This window comes from Lepisosteus platostomus, chromosome 18 (genome assembly GCF_059453375.1).
Source record: "Lepisosteus platostomus isolate fLepPlt1 chromosome 18, fLepPlt1.hap1, whole genome shotgun sequence".
NCBI lineage: Eukaryota > Metazoa > Chordata > Actinopteri > Semionotiformes > Lepisosteidae > Lepisosteus > Lepisosteus platostomus.
In genome coordinates, this window is record NC_142628.1 from 9,594,626 (window position 1) to 9,613,345 (window position 18,720).

The 18,720-nt window shown below is 37.1% G+C and overlaps 1 protein-coding gene across 6 annotated transcripts in view; it reads right to left on the reverse strand.

Moving 5' to 3' along the window:
• Window positions 1–18,720, reverse strand: part of kiaa1549la (KIAA1549-like a) — a 55,704-nt gene that overhangs the window by 4,152 nt on the left and 32,832 nt on the right. For 2 of the 6 annotated variants that reach the window (XM_088611116.1, XM_088611110.1), the window contains 14 exons: window positions 18,328–18,387; window positions 17,709–17,860; window positions 16,942–17,113; window positions 15,746–15,909; window positions 12,177–12,367; window positions 8,798–8,925; window positions 8,003–8,026; window positions 6,994–7,178; window positions 6,284–6,507; window positions 4,854–4,986; window positions 2,754–3,101; window positions 2,549–2,646; window positions 1,964–2,112; window positions 1,444–1,592 (listed from right to left, as the gene is read on the reverse strand). In XM_088611116.1, coding sequence (XP_088467242.1) covers window positions 1,444–1,592; window positions 1,964–2,112; window positions 2,549–2,646; window positions 2,754–3,101; window positions 4,854–4,986; window positions 6,284–6,507; window positions 6,994–7,178; window positions 8,003–8,026; window positions 8,798–8,925; window positions 12,177–12,367; window positions 15,746–15,909; window positions 16,942–17,113; window positions 17,709–17,860; window positions 18,328–18,387 — 2,177 coding nt within the window. The other 4 variants (XM_088611113.1, XM_088611114.1, XM_088611112.1 and 1 more) reach the window with 4 other exon arrangements.

Sequence of the window (18,720 nt, forward strand, 5' to 3'; positions counted from 1 at the left end):
ATTCCAAACGTCATACCCTCAGGTCAGAAGCCAGCACATACCGTACACAGCAGGCAACGAGCAAAAACACAGATATTCAAGGCCAAAAAATCACTACAATTCTTCTAAACTAATTATACTTACACACTATAGATAAATTATGAAATCTTCTATTTTTGATGTGCTAACTTTAACATGTTTTACCCGAATAGTCAATTATACTAGAAACACCTCAAATGAGATATCGCTTTTTATATAAACATTAAATTACATTACAATTCTGTTACTCTGGGTTTATTACATCAGGGGTACTTTTCCTCTGGTTGTGCCTATTTCACAGACTTCCATAAATTGTTCATTTAATACCTAGCCCAACAGCGACAAACAGCCCCAATTTAAGTGTGGTGTAACACAGTTTTCCACCCGTCCTTAGGTTTCAGATTGCCATGTCTTGTTTGGCGAGCAAGCTGTGCAAAACGGATGCATCAGCAACACCTCCGTTTCTGAGGGAGAGCTGGGCAAAGCTTTACAAAGCCATGGCAATGAGGGGACCTGGCTGAGCTCCCAAATGGCAGGCAGCCATGTGGGTTAAGCTTCAGGCATATGATATCTGTAGTGACAATCTGGCACTGCACAGCCATGCAACATTCTCAAGACTTTTGTCAGGGATTTTTAATTTCCAAGAGAAATTCTCCTCTTCCTATTATTATTATTATTATTATTATTATTATTATTATTATTATTATTATTATTGAAAGTTACAGAATATTAATGCTTCACTGACACGAGTAACAATTTCAAAGAATAAGTTCCTAAATTAAGGGAATTAGCCATTTAACTTAGTTTGTAGCTGCTTATCACAGTCTAGGCACGCTTTATAAATGAAAGACTAATGGGTTTCTGCCTGATTGGGTGCCTTGTGAGAGCTTTACCACAATAAACGAAACCAAGCATTCATTTAATTTGCTTTTCCGTCATGCATCATGTCCGCCTGTCTGTGCTTTAACATCATGTCACTTTGTTGTACTTTAATCGTGTCTCACCACGATATACCAGGGCTGAGTTTTAAAAAAGGTAATGCTCACTTATAAGCTGATATGTATTTGTACAGTATATGTGTGTCTGCTTTTACAAAGATTAATAAACCGCACTTCAATTTTATCCGCCCACTAAGCTTTTCAAACAGGGTGAGACACTAAATCTATATTTATCATGAGCCATCAGTTTTTGTAGGGCACTGCAATTTACTTTCCCAAAACAGCATGAATTAGACGGCGTGCATTAAGTAAGTGTGCCAATCCATCCGAGCAGAAAACATTCACATACAAATAAAGAAGCCTGTAAAAGAAGACTAAGATTAATGAGCATTGTAGGCCAATTTGAAGGAGGTGAAGCATTTCTACTTTAAACCACATATACAGTAGCTGCTAAGATGTAAATGAATAATAATGAGTGGTGCCTTACAGATTCAGCCCACTGATTTGGCACGTCTCCTTCAGAAGGGTATGGCATCCAAGCTTGGGTCCTGTACGGAGCGGAAGGGGTAGGGATGAAGTAGCCTGTGTATCCGGGCCTGTTTGCTGGTATGGCATAGACTGCTGGTGCTGGGTTACCTATGGACAGCAGAAACCGGGAAACGGAGCGTAACCGCCTGGCCCACACAGAAACAGGGATAAACAGCCTGCCTCACCTCCTTGAAGGTAACTGTAAATCGACACGGTCAATGCAACCATGTCAAGTCACTGGACAATCGAGAGGAGGAAAGGTATTTGTCGCCAGTCTTGTCCCATTTTGTTCTCATTTCCTTCTGTTTGTTTTTCTTTTTTTATTGATTTTCACCAACCATTGTACAACCAATGTCTGCAACCAAGTGCAAACTTATTCTACAATGATGTTGTACAAAGACGAAAAGTAATAAAATTGTCATTATGAAAAGAACAGATAGGCAGCATGTGTGTTTGAGGTGTATTTGAGGAGAACTCACCTGAGAAATTAGAGATGGGCTGCTCCACAGAAGCTGAAGAGATCGGTGCTCGTGTGATTGGCACATAGGGGGCAGTATCGTGCTGACTCTGCTGCTCAGGGATGGACGATTCTGAAGTTCTTGTTTTTGATTCAATGTCTGATGAAGATCTGACATAAGAAGCAGCTTCAATTTTCCAGTCTCTGTTATTCGTGGCATTGGCCACAAGGGGGCGCAAGTACCTCATGGAAAAAACTCGAGTGGAAGTCACGTTCTAATTGCAGAACCTTGTGCTATTATTATCTTAATAATAATGTATAAGTATTTTCTGCAAGATACTGTATTTTCACTATTTTTACACAATAGGTTTACTTTGACTACAATGAAAGAATCTGGATTATCTGTGAGGAGTTAATAGTTTAATACCCATTGATGTACACACAAAATGATCTTCAAGGCCCATCTAAATCACTCTCTGGCATTGGCCAAAACTGCAAGCTGGGTGCAACCAAAACGAAAAAGACTAAACCGTACATTTCTGCCACAACTGCAGGCAGGTTGCTGCAGCTGGAATGGTCTAGAAATGGACTGACAGAGTCCTCCTACCGTCGCAGGGATGTCACAGCTGTAGGCCCAGTCCTGGGGGGCACAGGAGGAGGTGGGGAGCCCACAGCCATGTCAGGAAGCTGAGTGAACCTGAAGGCCTGCACAAGGGGAATAAGTACACCACAAAATGCCTCGTATGTCTTGTTTAAACTTAAATATACAGCTCTTCATGAGTGAAAGAAACGGGGGCGGGTGAGGAACTTACAGGTCTTGGCAGACTGTACTGGTACATGTCTGAGCCATAGGCAGGCACCCACTGGACACCACTGGGCCTGTTCATGGTTCCAGGAGCGCTGGTCACCACATCAGAGTACGGGATCTGCTGCCCGGGATTGTAATGTCCCTGGTGCCGGCTGTTCGTCACATGGCCAGCAGAGACCAGGCTGAATGCCTCCTCTAGCAGCAAGTGCATTTGCTGGCGCACTTCGTCAATGGAAGGCTGGGAACTGAGGGTGGAAGTCTCTGAGTGACCTTTGACCTGTCGACCTCGTGTGTAGCTTCTGGGCCCGGCAATGCGGTCCACGTTGGTCTCTTCAATCAGCTCTGGTTCGGTCTAACAGACAGACAAAAAGAGGTTTACTAGCAAACATTCAGTCAAATGCATGAATTGGGCTTAACCCTGGTAAGAAAGATAAGAATACGAAATACGAAAATACGAAAACAATCTTTTCTGTAGTAAGATTATAACCCACAGCAGGCTGTGGAAGGTAGCTGCACTATTTATGCATGTGCAATCATAATAAGTGAATGAAAGACCTGTAATAATGCTCACATCATTAATATTCAAGGGAATAAAATTGGTAAATGAGGACATTACTTGCTTCACCTCTTCTTGTTAAGATGCTATAGAGCAATTTTCTCTGATGTGATGTGAAATGTGATTCAACTGAATGCAACTGATTTTCATGGTTTTATAGAGAGGAAATGTCATTGGAAATATTCTGTACCTCATGCATTTCAGAACTGAATAAAATGCAAAGTTACTAAAGCTGAAAAATAGGGAGGACTGACATTTTAAAGAATTGTGTTTATAGCCTGCCCAAAGGCAGCTGATGTGACACGTGGAAGAATTTCCAGTGACCTACAATAATTCCCTATTGTTTTCTCTAACACCAACCTGGAAAACCCAAGCAACCTTTACAGCATAGGAACCAGCTCAATTAATCCTTCGAGTGAGCTCTGAGGCTCTTTGAGCTCCTTAAAAGCTCTGCTTTATCAAGCGTGATTCTAACGGAATGTTTAAAAGGAATGAATTAATAACCTTCAAAAACACTAGCAATTGCAGAAAAATAATGAAAAGCTATAGATATTAATTGAGATTTGTGCCTCTCTTTCAAAGCTAAATAGGCAGAAGCCATTCATGCCCTACTTCCCAGTGTCTGTGCTAGCCTGGAGAGTAAGAGACTCACTGGAGACCTATTACAGCTGGCATCATAAATCAGTTCTCCTGCATAACATGGACACCAGGAATGGAAGATCTGCAGTCTTCCAATTCTATGCAATATTCTTTGGGTATTAAAATGGTCATAAAACAGGAAGTGTTTGTGCTTTTCATATCTATAAAAAGGAAGCTCCTATTGTTAGTATCTATGATTGTTTTGAGTGTAACTAAGTTATTCTGTTTTTACAGATAAGACTCTGCAGAATGGGCAAAGGTCCTGGCACTCAAGAATCTAGCGATAAGATTCTGTGACATGGAGAGACAAAGGAATATGGTATTTGTGAGTTAAAATATACTGTATGTGCAATGTATACTTCATTTTCACTCCTTGCCCACTGACAACTGGTAACACTATCAACATGTCAGGAAAATACTGTATGAAATGCAGTTTATTGAATGCAAACACAAAACCAAAAGGACTCAATGATAAAAATATACCGTAACAGTCATTTGGTCAATCTACCCAGCTCTTCAGTAGCCAATTGATCTAAATATCCCCTCCACCTGCTTCTTGAAAGAACAAAGCAGTCAATTTTTACTGTCAGTCTATAGCAGAAGGATCTTTCACTTTACCAATTCCAGATGGCATACTGAAACAACTTTCAGTAGAAAGTCCTCATTATGGCCATTTAGGTTCAAAAGCCCGGTACGTGACAGGTCACACTTTGCGGTTTACAAGCTCAAACACTAGTACAAATGGTCTGGCACATAGGAATGCACAGAACTTTTCAGCATTCAGTCTCTAAAACAACAGGAGAGGTCAAAGGCAAAGGAACCTCTCAAATTGGACCCGCAGACAAAAGTTAATTAAATTATCGATATTAATAACACTGGGATTGAGAGCGTGAGAGTCCCAGTACATACGTCATATCCGCTGTTCCGAATCCCTCTTCTGGGCCTCTCTCTCGTCACGAGAAGGTCCATCTCAGTCCCTCCCGGACTGGGGCTGTTCAGCGACTGCCTGCTCCTGTATGCAGGGTTCTTCATTTGTGATTGTCTGAAACCAGGTCACAATGAACAAAACTATCACACCTCAATAAAAACCAGTATTACTCTTTTCTGGGAGAATAGAGTGTATATTAAAATTCCGTGAATACAGCCTATGCACATGACAGTAATGTACATTCTTTTTTTAACGTTGACTGTAAGGATGTTTCAATTAAATGGATAGAAAATCCCTAACATATAAAACTATGATTATCCCTCATTATTAATTAAGATTCCAAATGTATTAACACTTTTACCATATGTGTCTACTGCACACAGAAATGCTAAATTTCTACAATATTGACCTCAAACAAGTACTGTTATACTCATTTAGTCCTGAGCGGACGTAAACCTTAAATCCTGCACTTTAAATGGTGAAAAGTAACTTTTATGTGAGTTACTCTGTATGTACAACTGATGAGTTGATGAAACAGTAAAACGTGAATGGCTTAGTTAACTACAGGTACCACAAATGTTTTAGAGTTTAAATGAAGGCCTTTTTCACTGAAAAGCAAGGTAACATGCCTTACTGTAATTGTATTTCCACTGTATTTGTGTCACCCAGGCCAGAACCTGACAACCATCTCTTAAATGTTACAACTCCCCTCCCAGGTTTTTCAGTTTGACTCTTTTATAAATGGAAAGAATGTCTGAAAACACTTCCTCGGGAGAAACAGATGACAACACCAGCGAAAATGTTACACCATTTCCGTGACCTTAAACTACATTAGCATAATATTCGGGTTAAGATATGAGAGCCACGGGCCATTAATCTCACTAAGCAGTACAGATCATGGTGTAGGCTGCTACAATTTGAAACGGATTACAAAATTACACCTCCCCTTTCTCCAATGCAATGTCTTTAAAGACAAATTCAAAGAAATGTAATGGGGAGAAGCAAAGTGTGGCCACAGTACTGTAAAGCAGAAAACGATCTGATATATTGGCAGGAAAGATTAGTTCATAGGCCAGTCAGATTTGCTATCATGATGATTTTCAAAACATTTTTCCCCAACATGGAGAGTTCGGAATGAAAACCTGCAGGCACAGAGGCCCTGTTCTAACATAACCTTATTCCTAGGCAGAAAAATCAATTGATTATACACTAGGACACTACAACCTGAAAAACTCTTCCAACATGCTCCAGAATGCTCTGTAGTCCAGATTTGAGTCCAATTAATCAAATTCTTTGCTCACTCTTTTAAATTTACAAAGAAATGCTTCTTCAACGGAAAGCTGAAAAGGCACAAGTGACTTTAAAACATTCTTCTCAATGTACACTCGTCCCATCATTTGCCCTTTCTTACCTGTTCCTTGGTTTAACGTATGTGGAGGCTATTTCTTCATCAGGGTTTAAGACTTTGTTGAGTTCTATTTGTGCTTTTTCATACTCCTGCTTCTGCCTGTGAGTAAGGGGCTTGCTGTGGCCTTCTATTACAGGGAAGTCATAGTATCCCTTCCGCTTAGCCTTGAGACGCAATTTGTTCCTGTAGTGCTCAATGTCAGATTTCTGCTTTAAAGCCATGCTAACCTGTGCAGGGAAAACATTTCTTTAAACATCATTACCATTCAGCAACCATCAAGGGTGAAGTCTTCCAAACACCAGACACAGGTTTCTTCAGACAAGGAATGCAGATACAGTAAATGAACGGTTGAAAAATACTTTTTCAAATCACATACAGATGTTTGCTTTCAGTACAAGTTGTTTTTTTATAGAATGTAAGAATTCTACTTTAAATTACGTATACACTTTAACTTAACCACACCTACACTGCAATAAGACAGCTGACGTACTGTACTGTATTAAGTTGCATTATTTCAAATAATAATAACATTTCATACACGTTTTTAAAACACTTTATCTGATTATACTTTCATCCCAAGTTAAGAACGATAAGAAAAAAAGAGACTAGATAAAGGTACTGTAAGTACAGTATCAATTCAGTTGCTAGTGTTATGAAATGGCTTTCAGCATTAGGCGCTGTTTTTCCTAGAGTTTAGGCGAGGGCTGGCTTACCTCTCCATTGATCACTGCGGAGTCCTGGCTCCTATCAGAGGCAGGGTGAGAGTAGCTTGGAGGTGCAGCCAAGGGTTTGATGGAGATGAGCTGCAGTGATCCAGAGGATGTGTCAAAGGGATCTGCCGAAGACCTGGACACTCGGTCAAAGAGAACTCCACCCTCCTCTTCATCACTAATTGGTGCTGAAGAGTATTACTTTTGTTCAATCAAAGACACCCAAATCAAAACGATCGATCATGCAGCAGCACTTACAACTTGTATCTGAACAGAAAAGAACAGCAACCTTCAGAAGGTACAGTAATTAATCCTTTTTAGTTTTGTCATCCCCTTTCTTGAAAGACCTGTAATATTACTTTTAACATGGAATATCTCCAGGTCTTACTAAAGATATCAGTCCTGTTATTGTTATTTGCTTTGTTATTCAAATGATCAGAAATATGTGTCAATGCAGGCATTGTGAAAAATAATCAACTATTATCAACAATAATAAACAATAAAATAATATATTCTTAAAGGAACTAAAGATAATATTTTTACATAGGAACCACATTTCAGAGAGATACTCCATTGAATGACAGCTGTTATTATAAAACTAAAAAGGATTAGACTTTGATCTAAGTTTGTTAAAGAAAAAGCAATAGCAGCAAAGCCATCACCAGAGTAATTTGCAAATACAGCTGTGCATAGCTATTCAGCTACGGCTTGATGTGAAGAAAACAATGGTCAACTAAAAGTGAATACAATTTCCCTGTGGATGTTTTCTAAAATCAAGCCTTGGCATTCCTTTTAATCAGCACATACCAAAGAAAAATTGTTGCAAGATTTACTGGTCCTAATTATCCATTAATTTATTTTCTGTATTGAGATCGTTGTATGCATTTGCTCACATTAAGATCCAATAGGGATCTGTACACAAACTTCAATGTACAATGGCTCCGTCAGGAGAGCTGTGTACAATATGCTGTTGATTAGGTTTTGGAATAATGTATTTGCTAAAAACTCTTACCGATTCTATTTTTAAATTTTACACCTGAAAAACAAAAGTTCAGCAAGTTATCTAATATAGAGCATTTGACCAGATATGGCTTATCGAGTTCATAATCGGGAAACAGACCTTCAGTTGTAAATTTGACTGAATCACAAATTCATTTCTATGCATTTGTTTGCTTAAAATATATGACTGAATATGCAATTAGAAGGCATGGACTCTGCAGAAGCAATCAATATCAAGGGCTTTTAAACTGACTCATGTTCAAAATATAGACATAAGCACCCAGTGTGAGTCCATATTAATTTGCATGTTGTGCCTAAAATTTTCCACCATGTGAAACATTTACAAAGCATGAAATTTCATTTCCCTGCCATCTGTTATGTTCATAAGCATGAATGTTTAATGAAAGCTGACCTTTCTCCTTGTATTAAGTGTGATACAAAAAACAGATAAAGCATACCATGTTTCTTTCTGCTGTCTTGGAGGTTTTTACAGGTTATGGTGACATACGGGATACAGTGCCAAAAGCAAGCTAGCACAATTTGTCAGGCCACAGTATTATCCTATGTTATAAATCACAAGATAACTGCTTAACAGATACAGTAGATGAATGCCTACAAAGAGATACAGTTAACTAGCAGTCCAAGTGCAGATATGAGCTATGAGTTAGGTTTGGTAGGATTGCACTCTAGCTATAATCTTGTGTTATTAAAGAGGGCGTGCTATAACAATGATTGAAGACAATATGCTGCACATTACTCTATCCCTGACATTTTTTTCAATGCAGATCTTTTTTAACTTCCTTCTTACCGTTCCTTTTTTTTGCCTCCTCTTTTGTCATTTTCTGCTGTGCTGTTACTTTCAGCACAGAGCCTCTACTGGAGTTGAGCTTTCCTGATTCGTTACTGATGAGAGAGCCATCTTCACTAGGCAGCCTGCTGCAAAGTAACCATAGCAACAAAAAGACTGTAAGTTCTTTTACATATTACCCACAGTTAATGGTTACCTCAATGACCTTCTAACACCCTAATGGATACCTGTACTAACAACGTTTGCTGGGGGAAAGCACCTTTAGCGCTTAGCAACATAAATCCTGAGGCACAGAACAATAGCCTTCCATACTTTATGAATACAGTACTCTGATTTTTCCTTATTTAATTAAATAATTTCCTTATTTAAGAAATTCACACTTTACCTTCTAAGATTATTGTTATTCACAGCAGTTATCCTTCAAATCTACAGAACTTCAGTTTACCTTTGCCAGGCAATATACCAGCAGCTGCTATGAGTCGTATTTCTTAACTTTAAGAAATACGACTCGTAAAGAAGAATGATTTGAACACCTACAAGCAGCACGAACATGAAATTGTTTAGAGTCCTGTTTGTGTATAGAGCAGTTTTTGTTATTATGGTTAAAGAACAAAACGGTAAATTATTGCGGTGCTTAGACAGTTTTATCTCTAATGCTAAATGATTCATTTCAGACAGCTAACACCAGAGATCAAATCACCAGAACCTAGTCATTTAAAATATTAACAGATTTTGATATGTGTGTCTGTTTCACTGGCAGTAGCTAAACAAGAATATGAATTGTAGCTATGAATATATGCATTGTTTGGCTCTTATAATCAGCACCTATATTTCAAAGATTATATACAAAGGTATACAATGAAATTCTCCACATTACCCACAAGTCCCAGTGGTATAAAACAATGTCACAACAACATACTGTATTTGTCCTTTTCCCACTGAAGGTGTTTTCAGCTTTTTACATGAAATAAAAAAGTAAAACCAACAACATGATCATGACAAAAACTGCAGGTTTTTTTTCTGGACCTTTAATTGTGAACAAGTACTGTAGGTAAAACTGCAGTACTGAAAAAACAACAAGCTGCTTACTATTGTGGTACAGTAAATAAATATTTAATTTCTTTGACAGTTTTAAGGTTGGAATGTGATAACATAGCTGTTGGCCTAATCAGACATACCTTTTGTGGCAAACAAAATAACTGAATATTTTGCCATATATTAGTTTATACCCCTAATGTTTCATTTTTCATGTTTATCAGTTGTGTCTCAAAGGAAGCAATGATCTTCAAGACTGTATAATGCTGAGGTAGCTGTTTATTTCCACTGATATAGAGAGAATGTGTCTCACTCCAATGATCAATGCAAATTGCATTCTGGGCAAGAAAAAATAAGAAAGCAATTGGTACTTATTTTTATTAACAAATAACACCATTAGTGTCTAATGATAAAATAATTTCTATTTTAGATTGGTACGTTAGTACCATTTAAGCTTTTATTCTAAAAATGCTGACAAACTGTAGACACCATAATTGAGCTATGAGAAACAACAGAAGCTACTCATCTATTACAATTCTTAAACAAATCTTTCCACAGAGAGTGAGGAAAAGTCTCAGAGGAAAGCCTGAGGTAGTTTTTTTGATGTAATTTCTCACTCAGTTTTTGTTGGTTGATAATTCATAAACAACACTTAAAAATCAATGCCATCTGGTAACCAAACAACAGCCAATTAAATTCTGACTTAGCATTAGAAGAGGTTAATCAATCTACAGAAATACAGAAACTTATAAATGATATATACATTAATCCATCACTTATTCAAGCGAGTAATATCTGGACTTTGGGATTTAACCTGCAATACACATGGCCTAGAACATATGGCCTAGAACATATTTTGAAAGACACTTTCATGGTTGAATAAAATACAGAATCAATTCCATGGCCATCATACAAACTGTGCCATTATCATTCTCAATTGTATATCCCCCTTTTTTGTTAATTATGCTTAATGGTTTTAACTTACTATATGCACAGTTGAAACAGAATTTGGAGGTTTATTTCAGTTTTTCATGTTAATCCTCAGAAAAGCACAGCTGTCTCTTCCTGATATAGTAAATGAGGTGTTACGTACTGGATAATGTTTCCCTATAAACCTGTACAATGCAAATGAAGTTTTATCTATACATACAGAGGAGAATTTAATTAGGCATATTTTGTTCTGACATAACAACACATGGTATCTGTTTCAAAGAGATACAGGATTCTAACCCAGCCTAGAGGTCTGCAGACCTAAAAAGATTATCAAGCAGCTTAAAGTTAAAATACTCTGTGTTTACAACTTACTGTGCCTCTAAGTGTATTTTAATGCATAATTCATTTGACGAAAAAAGAGAAATGTCCTGATGCCCTGATTGAGGCTTGTATAAGCCAAATTGTTGAAAAATATTAATAAACCAATTACTTAGAAGTACATAAAGTGTGAATCCAGTCACTTTTGCTACGTTTACATAATTAATTTTTAAACTACTAAAACTTTTCTTTACTCTAAAACACACATTTCACATTTTCTAAAGAAACATATAACAGTAGTCCTTTAACAAGAAAAAACAAGTGAGGATGTTTAGTATTGTTATGCTAAACTATAGATGAGGACCAGATAAATAACTTGTTGTACAATAAGTTGTATGTCTTGCGAAAACTAAAAAAGGAGTGAGACCCCTGATATCAAATGAGAAATGTCTTTATTATTGGGTTTCCAAGTGTGCAGAAGGTGATCCTAAAATACCTTAAATTGGTCAAATTAGTTAAATTAGTAAAAAATAAAAATCAACACAATATTATATCCCAATTTTAGAATAGGCAACAGGATAAGTACTGAAATAAGTGTTAATGAAGGAGTTTAAAAAGAAGAATAGAAAGTAAGAGAAAGGATAGAGGGGGGTGGATTAGAAAGGGTAAAAATAGTTGCAAAGTAGTACTTTTGAATTGCGAATTGATTTTTTCCAATTTGAGACACTGCAAAATATCCCAGACCCAGTTAATGGAGGACAGAGGAAAAGGTGGGGGGGGAAAGTACCCAATTGGTAAGGATGGCTGAAGTAGTTGGGAAAACAATGCAATTCAGATGGCAATTCAGAGATGAGGACACCACCAGGTGCTCCTCCAAACTCTGTGCTTAATGGTTATTGCTCAAGCTTGAACTGAAAGATGTGCAGGAGAGCACGTTTTTACACCTGTCACAAGCGTCACCAATAAACCCCTGCAAAGACGTCAGGTGTTGAGGGACAAGTGAAGCAGAAACATATATCGTAAGATGTTTGTTCCCTGAAGCGGGGAAGACTCCTCACACACGACTGTGAGCCTTTTTGCCAACTGCTCTTACCTCTTCCGCATGTCACTGGACAGGGTCTTTTTCGTGGTGCTTCCATCATGTGAGATCCCTCTTTCCTGGGACAGGGGTGCATCCCTGACTGGCAGAGGCAACACCACTGTTTCCTGGGTCACAGGAAGTGCTTCCTCTTCGCCACCTTGCTGCCCAAGATGTTGCTTTGCATAATCGAACCCCTGCACTGGCTGCAAAGAAAAATAAGGATTGAGGTTAACATAATATTACAATCAAATATTGGTACCAAATCTAAAAGGTGCTTTTCTGTTAAGAGGGGTATACTGTATCTTCCAACAGTGAATCAGCTGGTAAATTTCTCTAGTTCCTCTTCATAGACATTAGCAGGGAAAAAATGAAGACATCCACGTAGTGCTGTTGTAATAAGGAATTATGAATTAAAGCAAATCGAATGTGAACCAAATAAGTCAAAGGCCTTTAGGAAACGTCATTATGCCACACAAGCGTGTATAATTTACAAAATAACTATGAATGTTTCTTGTTCACTCCAACATGTCAGAGAAACAAATAAAGCCAAAAAAATCATCACCTTCTTTGTGTTTTTAAAATGTCTTATATGCCACTTATGTGCAACAGGTAACAGCACTGAGAGGTGTTGTAAGAACTAGCAGTGGTGGATACACACATCTGTGCTGTACATGTTCTGCTGTTGTTCTCCAAGCCAAAGTCAAATCAAGCACTCTGCTAATTAAATCACAACAAAATTAAACTGAGCATAGTGAAGTATATCACTAAATAGAGAATTGTTTTGATATGGTTAATTTAATTGCACATATATAACTTATGACAGAAGAATGTGGTTACAGTTTGCCTGCAAGAACAAAAACAGCTCTTAAATCTACAGTCAGTGCTTTTTTGAATACTGTGATTTCAAGATAATGTGAAAGAGTAAGATTTCTACAAATAAGATATGCTGGGTCACAATATAATATCACATTGGACTCCTAAGCAACATCCTCCTGTGAGTGAAATCCTGTCTAATGCTTATAAAACAAATACAGCAGAAAGGTGAGTATAATATGTCAGTAGAGGGGAGTAAACTGCAGTTTCTCAAGAGACTTCTGTATGTACATTCCATAATTCTCCAAAGATGCGTATTTGCAGTCATGCAGGGCAAAAAAAGATACCAGCATTTTTCCAATTCGGAATCACAAAAAAAAATGTCACAGCTACAAATTGTTTTGTGACGTGTTTATTTCTACTGTCTTGAATAAGACTATTTAGAACACAAAAAATTCAATTCATATTCCTAAATATGATTCCGGGTTGCTAAAAAGCCAACTTGTGGAATGTAGTCTATAAAAGACATCAGTCCCTTTAAAGATAACTAGAAAAAAAAGAATTTCCATGCATGTAAAATTGTACATGTCTTCAATGGATTTAAAAAACTTTAAATTTAAAAAATACTTCTCAATAGCTTTTAAGATTTGCATTCTAAAATTGTTTTCTTGCAGTTGCATGGGGGAATTATATCATTATACAGTTATTGAAACAATACTGAATTACATATTTACATAAACAAATTGTAATGCAAAAAACAGTTCTGTCTCTGTCTTCCACAGCCTGTAAAATTAGACTTGAACTCAAAAGACAAATTAAGGCATGATATAGATATTTTGAAAACCTATTATGCTTACTGCTGCCCTAGCTAAATCACATTAAAAATTGAAATGCTATTTTTAAACACACTGGATACTACTGCTTTGCATTTTTAAACAGGAAAAATGATTTTTTCCTTCCATGTTTTGACTGTAGTAGACCACAAAGTCCTTAATTACCAGCACAAGTCAGCTCAGTATTCTGTTCCTGTATTCTGGAAGGGTGATATTCTACCAGACAGCTCTTGCTACACAAAAATAAAGACGCTGCATCAACAATGAGAGAACAAACTGACCTGCTCATCCGCTATGAATTGTAGAAACACCAAGGATACTGCACAGCTGGGAATTCTAGCACTATGACCCAGAAGGGGGATCATAATAAAATAAAAGGATACAGACATATTCTGGATATAGTGAAATTTTTCTTAGGTCTAATCACGCTAATGTCTGATCATTTTCACCGGACTACCAAAAAAGCTATTATTTTTGGTTGTTGTATATAAATAAGATTATAAATGTACAGTATATATATGTAATTATACCATAATTACTGATCTTTCACCTCTGTACTGTCTGTCCCTACTTCACAGATAATGAAATGCCGTAAATGGGATAATTTCACCTCCCTTGTGGCCTCTACAGCAATGCAGCTGCTTGTCTGCTTGTTACTCTCCCTTATAGCAACAACATACAGGAGACAAGGCCTTCACCTTGTGTAAATTCTGTAAACTGTCCTTTTATTTCATTTTCATGACAATGTATTTCTATGTTCATATTCTAAAAGCCTTCACAATACAGGGTGTAGTTTGATGTTTTTCTCTTTATATAAAAAATCATCAGTGACAAAAGATGGGGACACCTTTGTGAATGCCTAGGAGACTACTTCTTGAAACTGTGTCAGCACATCTATTCCTTACATTAACACATAAGTGCTGTACTTGAAGATAATACAGATGGCCAAAGGACACACTCAATTCAAGACGTAAAATATAATGTTTTTCTGGAGCATTCTGGAGCAAAATTACATATACATTCTCTGTACAAGGCACTGTATACATTAGATTTATTTTCCTTAAGTCTGCTAACCTAATTTTCTTCACAGTGTGAAACAAATCTGACCTCATTTTTACGGTCTATACTATGTGCAGTGCAAGGCTACACAAACATGAGGAATTTCCATTTAATGAGGAAACACAGAAATATAAAGACTATTTGGTACTCTCTTTCAAACCAAACCTTTAGAATGCCACTACAATAATGTGTTAATTGTACTGCTGTCCACTCATTTTTTGATATGTATATGATAAACTTCCATTAACTAAAGAATTATATAATAAATTGCAAATTTTCTTTGGTACATTTAACAGCTTCATATCTTACTTTGATCCAAATCAAAAGATCGTCATTGGAAGCTTTATGGAATTTCTAATAATAAACGTCTGAATATGTATAGTATTCTACAGGCTAAAATGTTGCCCTATATATTCAGAGATTCATTTACTGCCAAATATTGTTGAGAGCATAGAGGTTTGAAACAGAGCAAAGAAACACTTAAGACTATTTATACATCTTCACTCAGAACTAAAAACTACAAAATGATATTGATTTCACTTATTGGTGATACAGTATATTCACAGATTTTTTTAACCAATTGAATGAACTGACTTAAGGTTTACTGTAGCTGAGCAAAGTATTATCATCCTTTCCTAAATACACATCCATCAGCTCACCTCAATACACCCTAAACAGCTATCTACGTGAGAGAACAATCACCTGCTTCCATCTTTTTTAATCTGCCTTATCGTACTTGAACATGACTTAAATTTGCAAGCAATTTAAAGGTTGTGCAATTGTCATTTCACTAGAAATCCCATACTATCGAATTAGAATTTAGCAGTTCTTTACAGATTTTGCAAATGGAGTTCTGTTCAAAGCAGGCAAGCTTACCTTGGCACGTGGGTGCATGTTCCCCATCGTATCGGCCTTGAAATCGTTCTTGTTCTTTCTGCAGAGGACAGCGGTGATGATGATGATGATGATGGTGACTACTGCAATAGGAGCCAGGACCGCAGCTATGATCCACAAGTTGTTTGGTGGGTTCTTTACCACAGCTGGTGAAACACAAAGTCACAGGTCAATTCAAGTGTGACTCCTTCCACAGCTCACAGGAATTAGGGTCCTTTTAGAAAAGACACTTGATAAGAAAACTCACAGTGAGCATCACAGTTCATAATATATCAGGTGTTATTTTTTGGGTGCAATCTGGATAGGTTCGTTGGGAGAACTATTTTGTTGTTTCCAGTGTTTGTGGAAAGACATGATGCAATCACTCATGCATTTCACAGGAAAAGGTGAATTCAATACAACGGCCCCAGAATTAATCAAATAAAAGCATACCTGAAGCGCAGAAGGGGTGGTGAATTTAAGGTTACTTTAAACTATTTTGTTCTCATAGATATTAAGCAGAAGTATTGCAAATGTCGGGATACACATGCACTGTTTTTACTTCTGCTTTCCAGGCTTTTTCAAAAAGATGCAATATTTTATGTTTGACTACAACTTTAATACCATCGGGAGCTCGGTAATGCTCTGACTAACTAGTGCTGTTTGCAAGAGCTTTGGAAGCCCATTCTGAAAACTCTAAATCAGTCCTCTCCTGTGGAGAGTGTCCTGTCTACACAGCAGGTGAAATGGTTTTACCTTTCCTGTCTCTAAGAGGATCTATGTTAACACTGCTCCTTTGCCCTGTGTTTAGAAAAACAGAGGCATGTTCATGTTGCTAGGAGACAATGTCAAATTCTCTTGAACCTGCAGTGCATGGTCTGTGGTTTGTTAACAGCAAACAACAGCGATGTCTTTTCACCCCCTCATTGGCAACGAGCATTATTTTAAACTTCAAGGAGTTTCATTTTCAAAGCATTGTCAGGAGAATAAAAATATCAATGACAAACAAAACAAAGCAAGAAAAATAAGAGCATTTTCCAAAAGCTGCATGCACAAGTTTTTGTCAAAGTGATCTACAACTATTTATGGTATTTCATATCATCTTCTTGATATTCTTGCCCTCTTTTCTGAACCGATTCTGTAATAAAATGCCATCTTCTCCAACAGAGTTTTAATATTTACAGATGCAAATTTCATACGTTCAGCCTGGAGCTGCACGAAGTAACCCAGAGTTAACGCCATGGTCTGGGAGTCCACTGTATTCAGAATTTTGGCGGCTGAGGTTCCAAGCAAAGGGGAGCCATTCCACAGAACATAGTAGATCAACTCAGCTGGGTTCTTTGGACCTGGGATTCGCTTTATGTTGACCATCTAGACAAAATAAAGCAGGAATTTGTCAGTTAAATTCATTAAGGTATTATAGAGTGTTAGATTCTTTTGTAAAATCCAGTCACTTTTAGTTAAAAATAAAGAATAATTTAAATTTACTTCATATATGAATCCTCCAAATTAAGAAAAAGGGTGTTGTGCAAGGGAGGTAAAACTCCTAATACAACATAGCTTGAATCATTGTGGTGTGTATGCTGTAAAGGCAGTTAAAGGCATGGTATTTAAACTTCTATCTACTACATACTGAAATAGAAAATGGAATCCCACTTTTATTGGTTTCAAAAATATCTAGAGTATAATCTTGAAAGCAGGATCAACAAGCTTTTTCTTCAAAGAATCATGTGAGCAGCCATAATCTGGGCTTCTATGGAAGCAAGCTTCTTTGAGAATCTCTGAGGTAACAGGAGTTAACTTGAAGAAACACGCTAACTTAAAGAAAATACTTCATTTTACTCCCAACTTGATTATAATCCTTCCGATCACATCTTATCTGCAATCTCATCTGCAATTCTGTGCTGTACTCCATTTGGACATCATGCGAAGCTGCTCAGATCACTGTCCATGATGTACTGGTCACCTGGACAGTGTAGCTCCCCACAGTAGTGGCTCTCCTGAATCTCCTTCCCTGCTGCCCAGCGATCACGAACAGCTCTGCCAAGCGCTGCTCCATTAGACTGGCAAAGCTCTGATAATTCCCCTCCAGAGAGGAGTTGTCAACATCCTGAATGACTGGAAATCAGAGAGAGAGGAGGAGGCTGGTGGAACCACAAAACTCTTGGGAAAAAAACTCACTAATAAAAACATTTATCTGGCTTTGAATATATTTTAAAGGGGATCCTGAGCTACTGTTGAGTCAGTGATTAGCTGTCATTCCTTAAAACAATCATGCTTCGTCCTTAGTCATTTTAGTTGAAATCTGGTTGTTTTACTAATACTAGGTAATACATATAGTGATTAGATTATAATGTCCTGAACAATACAAATTTAAATCTAATTCGCCAATTTAGTGATTTGATCACAGTAATAAACAATAGGAAATTAATCTTACGATGCTCCAGTCAGCTAAAACTGAAAAGTAAATAGCCAGCAGAAGATAACATTTTTGCTCCACACATGTTATCACAAGCTTCTCTGCACAAAGTAGTCTACATAAAAAAAAAAATGAATGTTCACTACAAATCCAAAATCCAAATTACCTGTTATCACCCAGTAGTCCCTTGTCGACTGGGAAGTATTGAGATTGTGGTACTCTAATGCTGAAAAAGCAAGAATAAACCATTCAAAGCATTTTTAATTATGCATTTATATGTAATTGGCAAAGAACCCTTTGGTGGCTTTGTCTTCACATTGATGTACTAGGTTAATAAATCTCTGCAGCATTAGGTATGGGTAATAATTCCTCTTAATTCCATCACATCAGTACATTGTTTGCATTCAAAAGTTGGATTTTGTGTTTTAAAATCAGGGTATAATTAAATGCAAATTACCTTTTAAAAAAAGATTCATTAAAACATTAACATAAACCGATGATTCATTTTTACAATTCTATGGAAATAAAGCTACTTAGAAACTACCCAAATAGTTTCTTT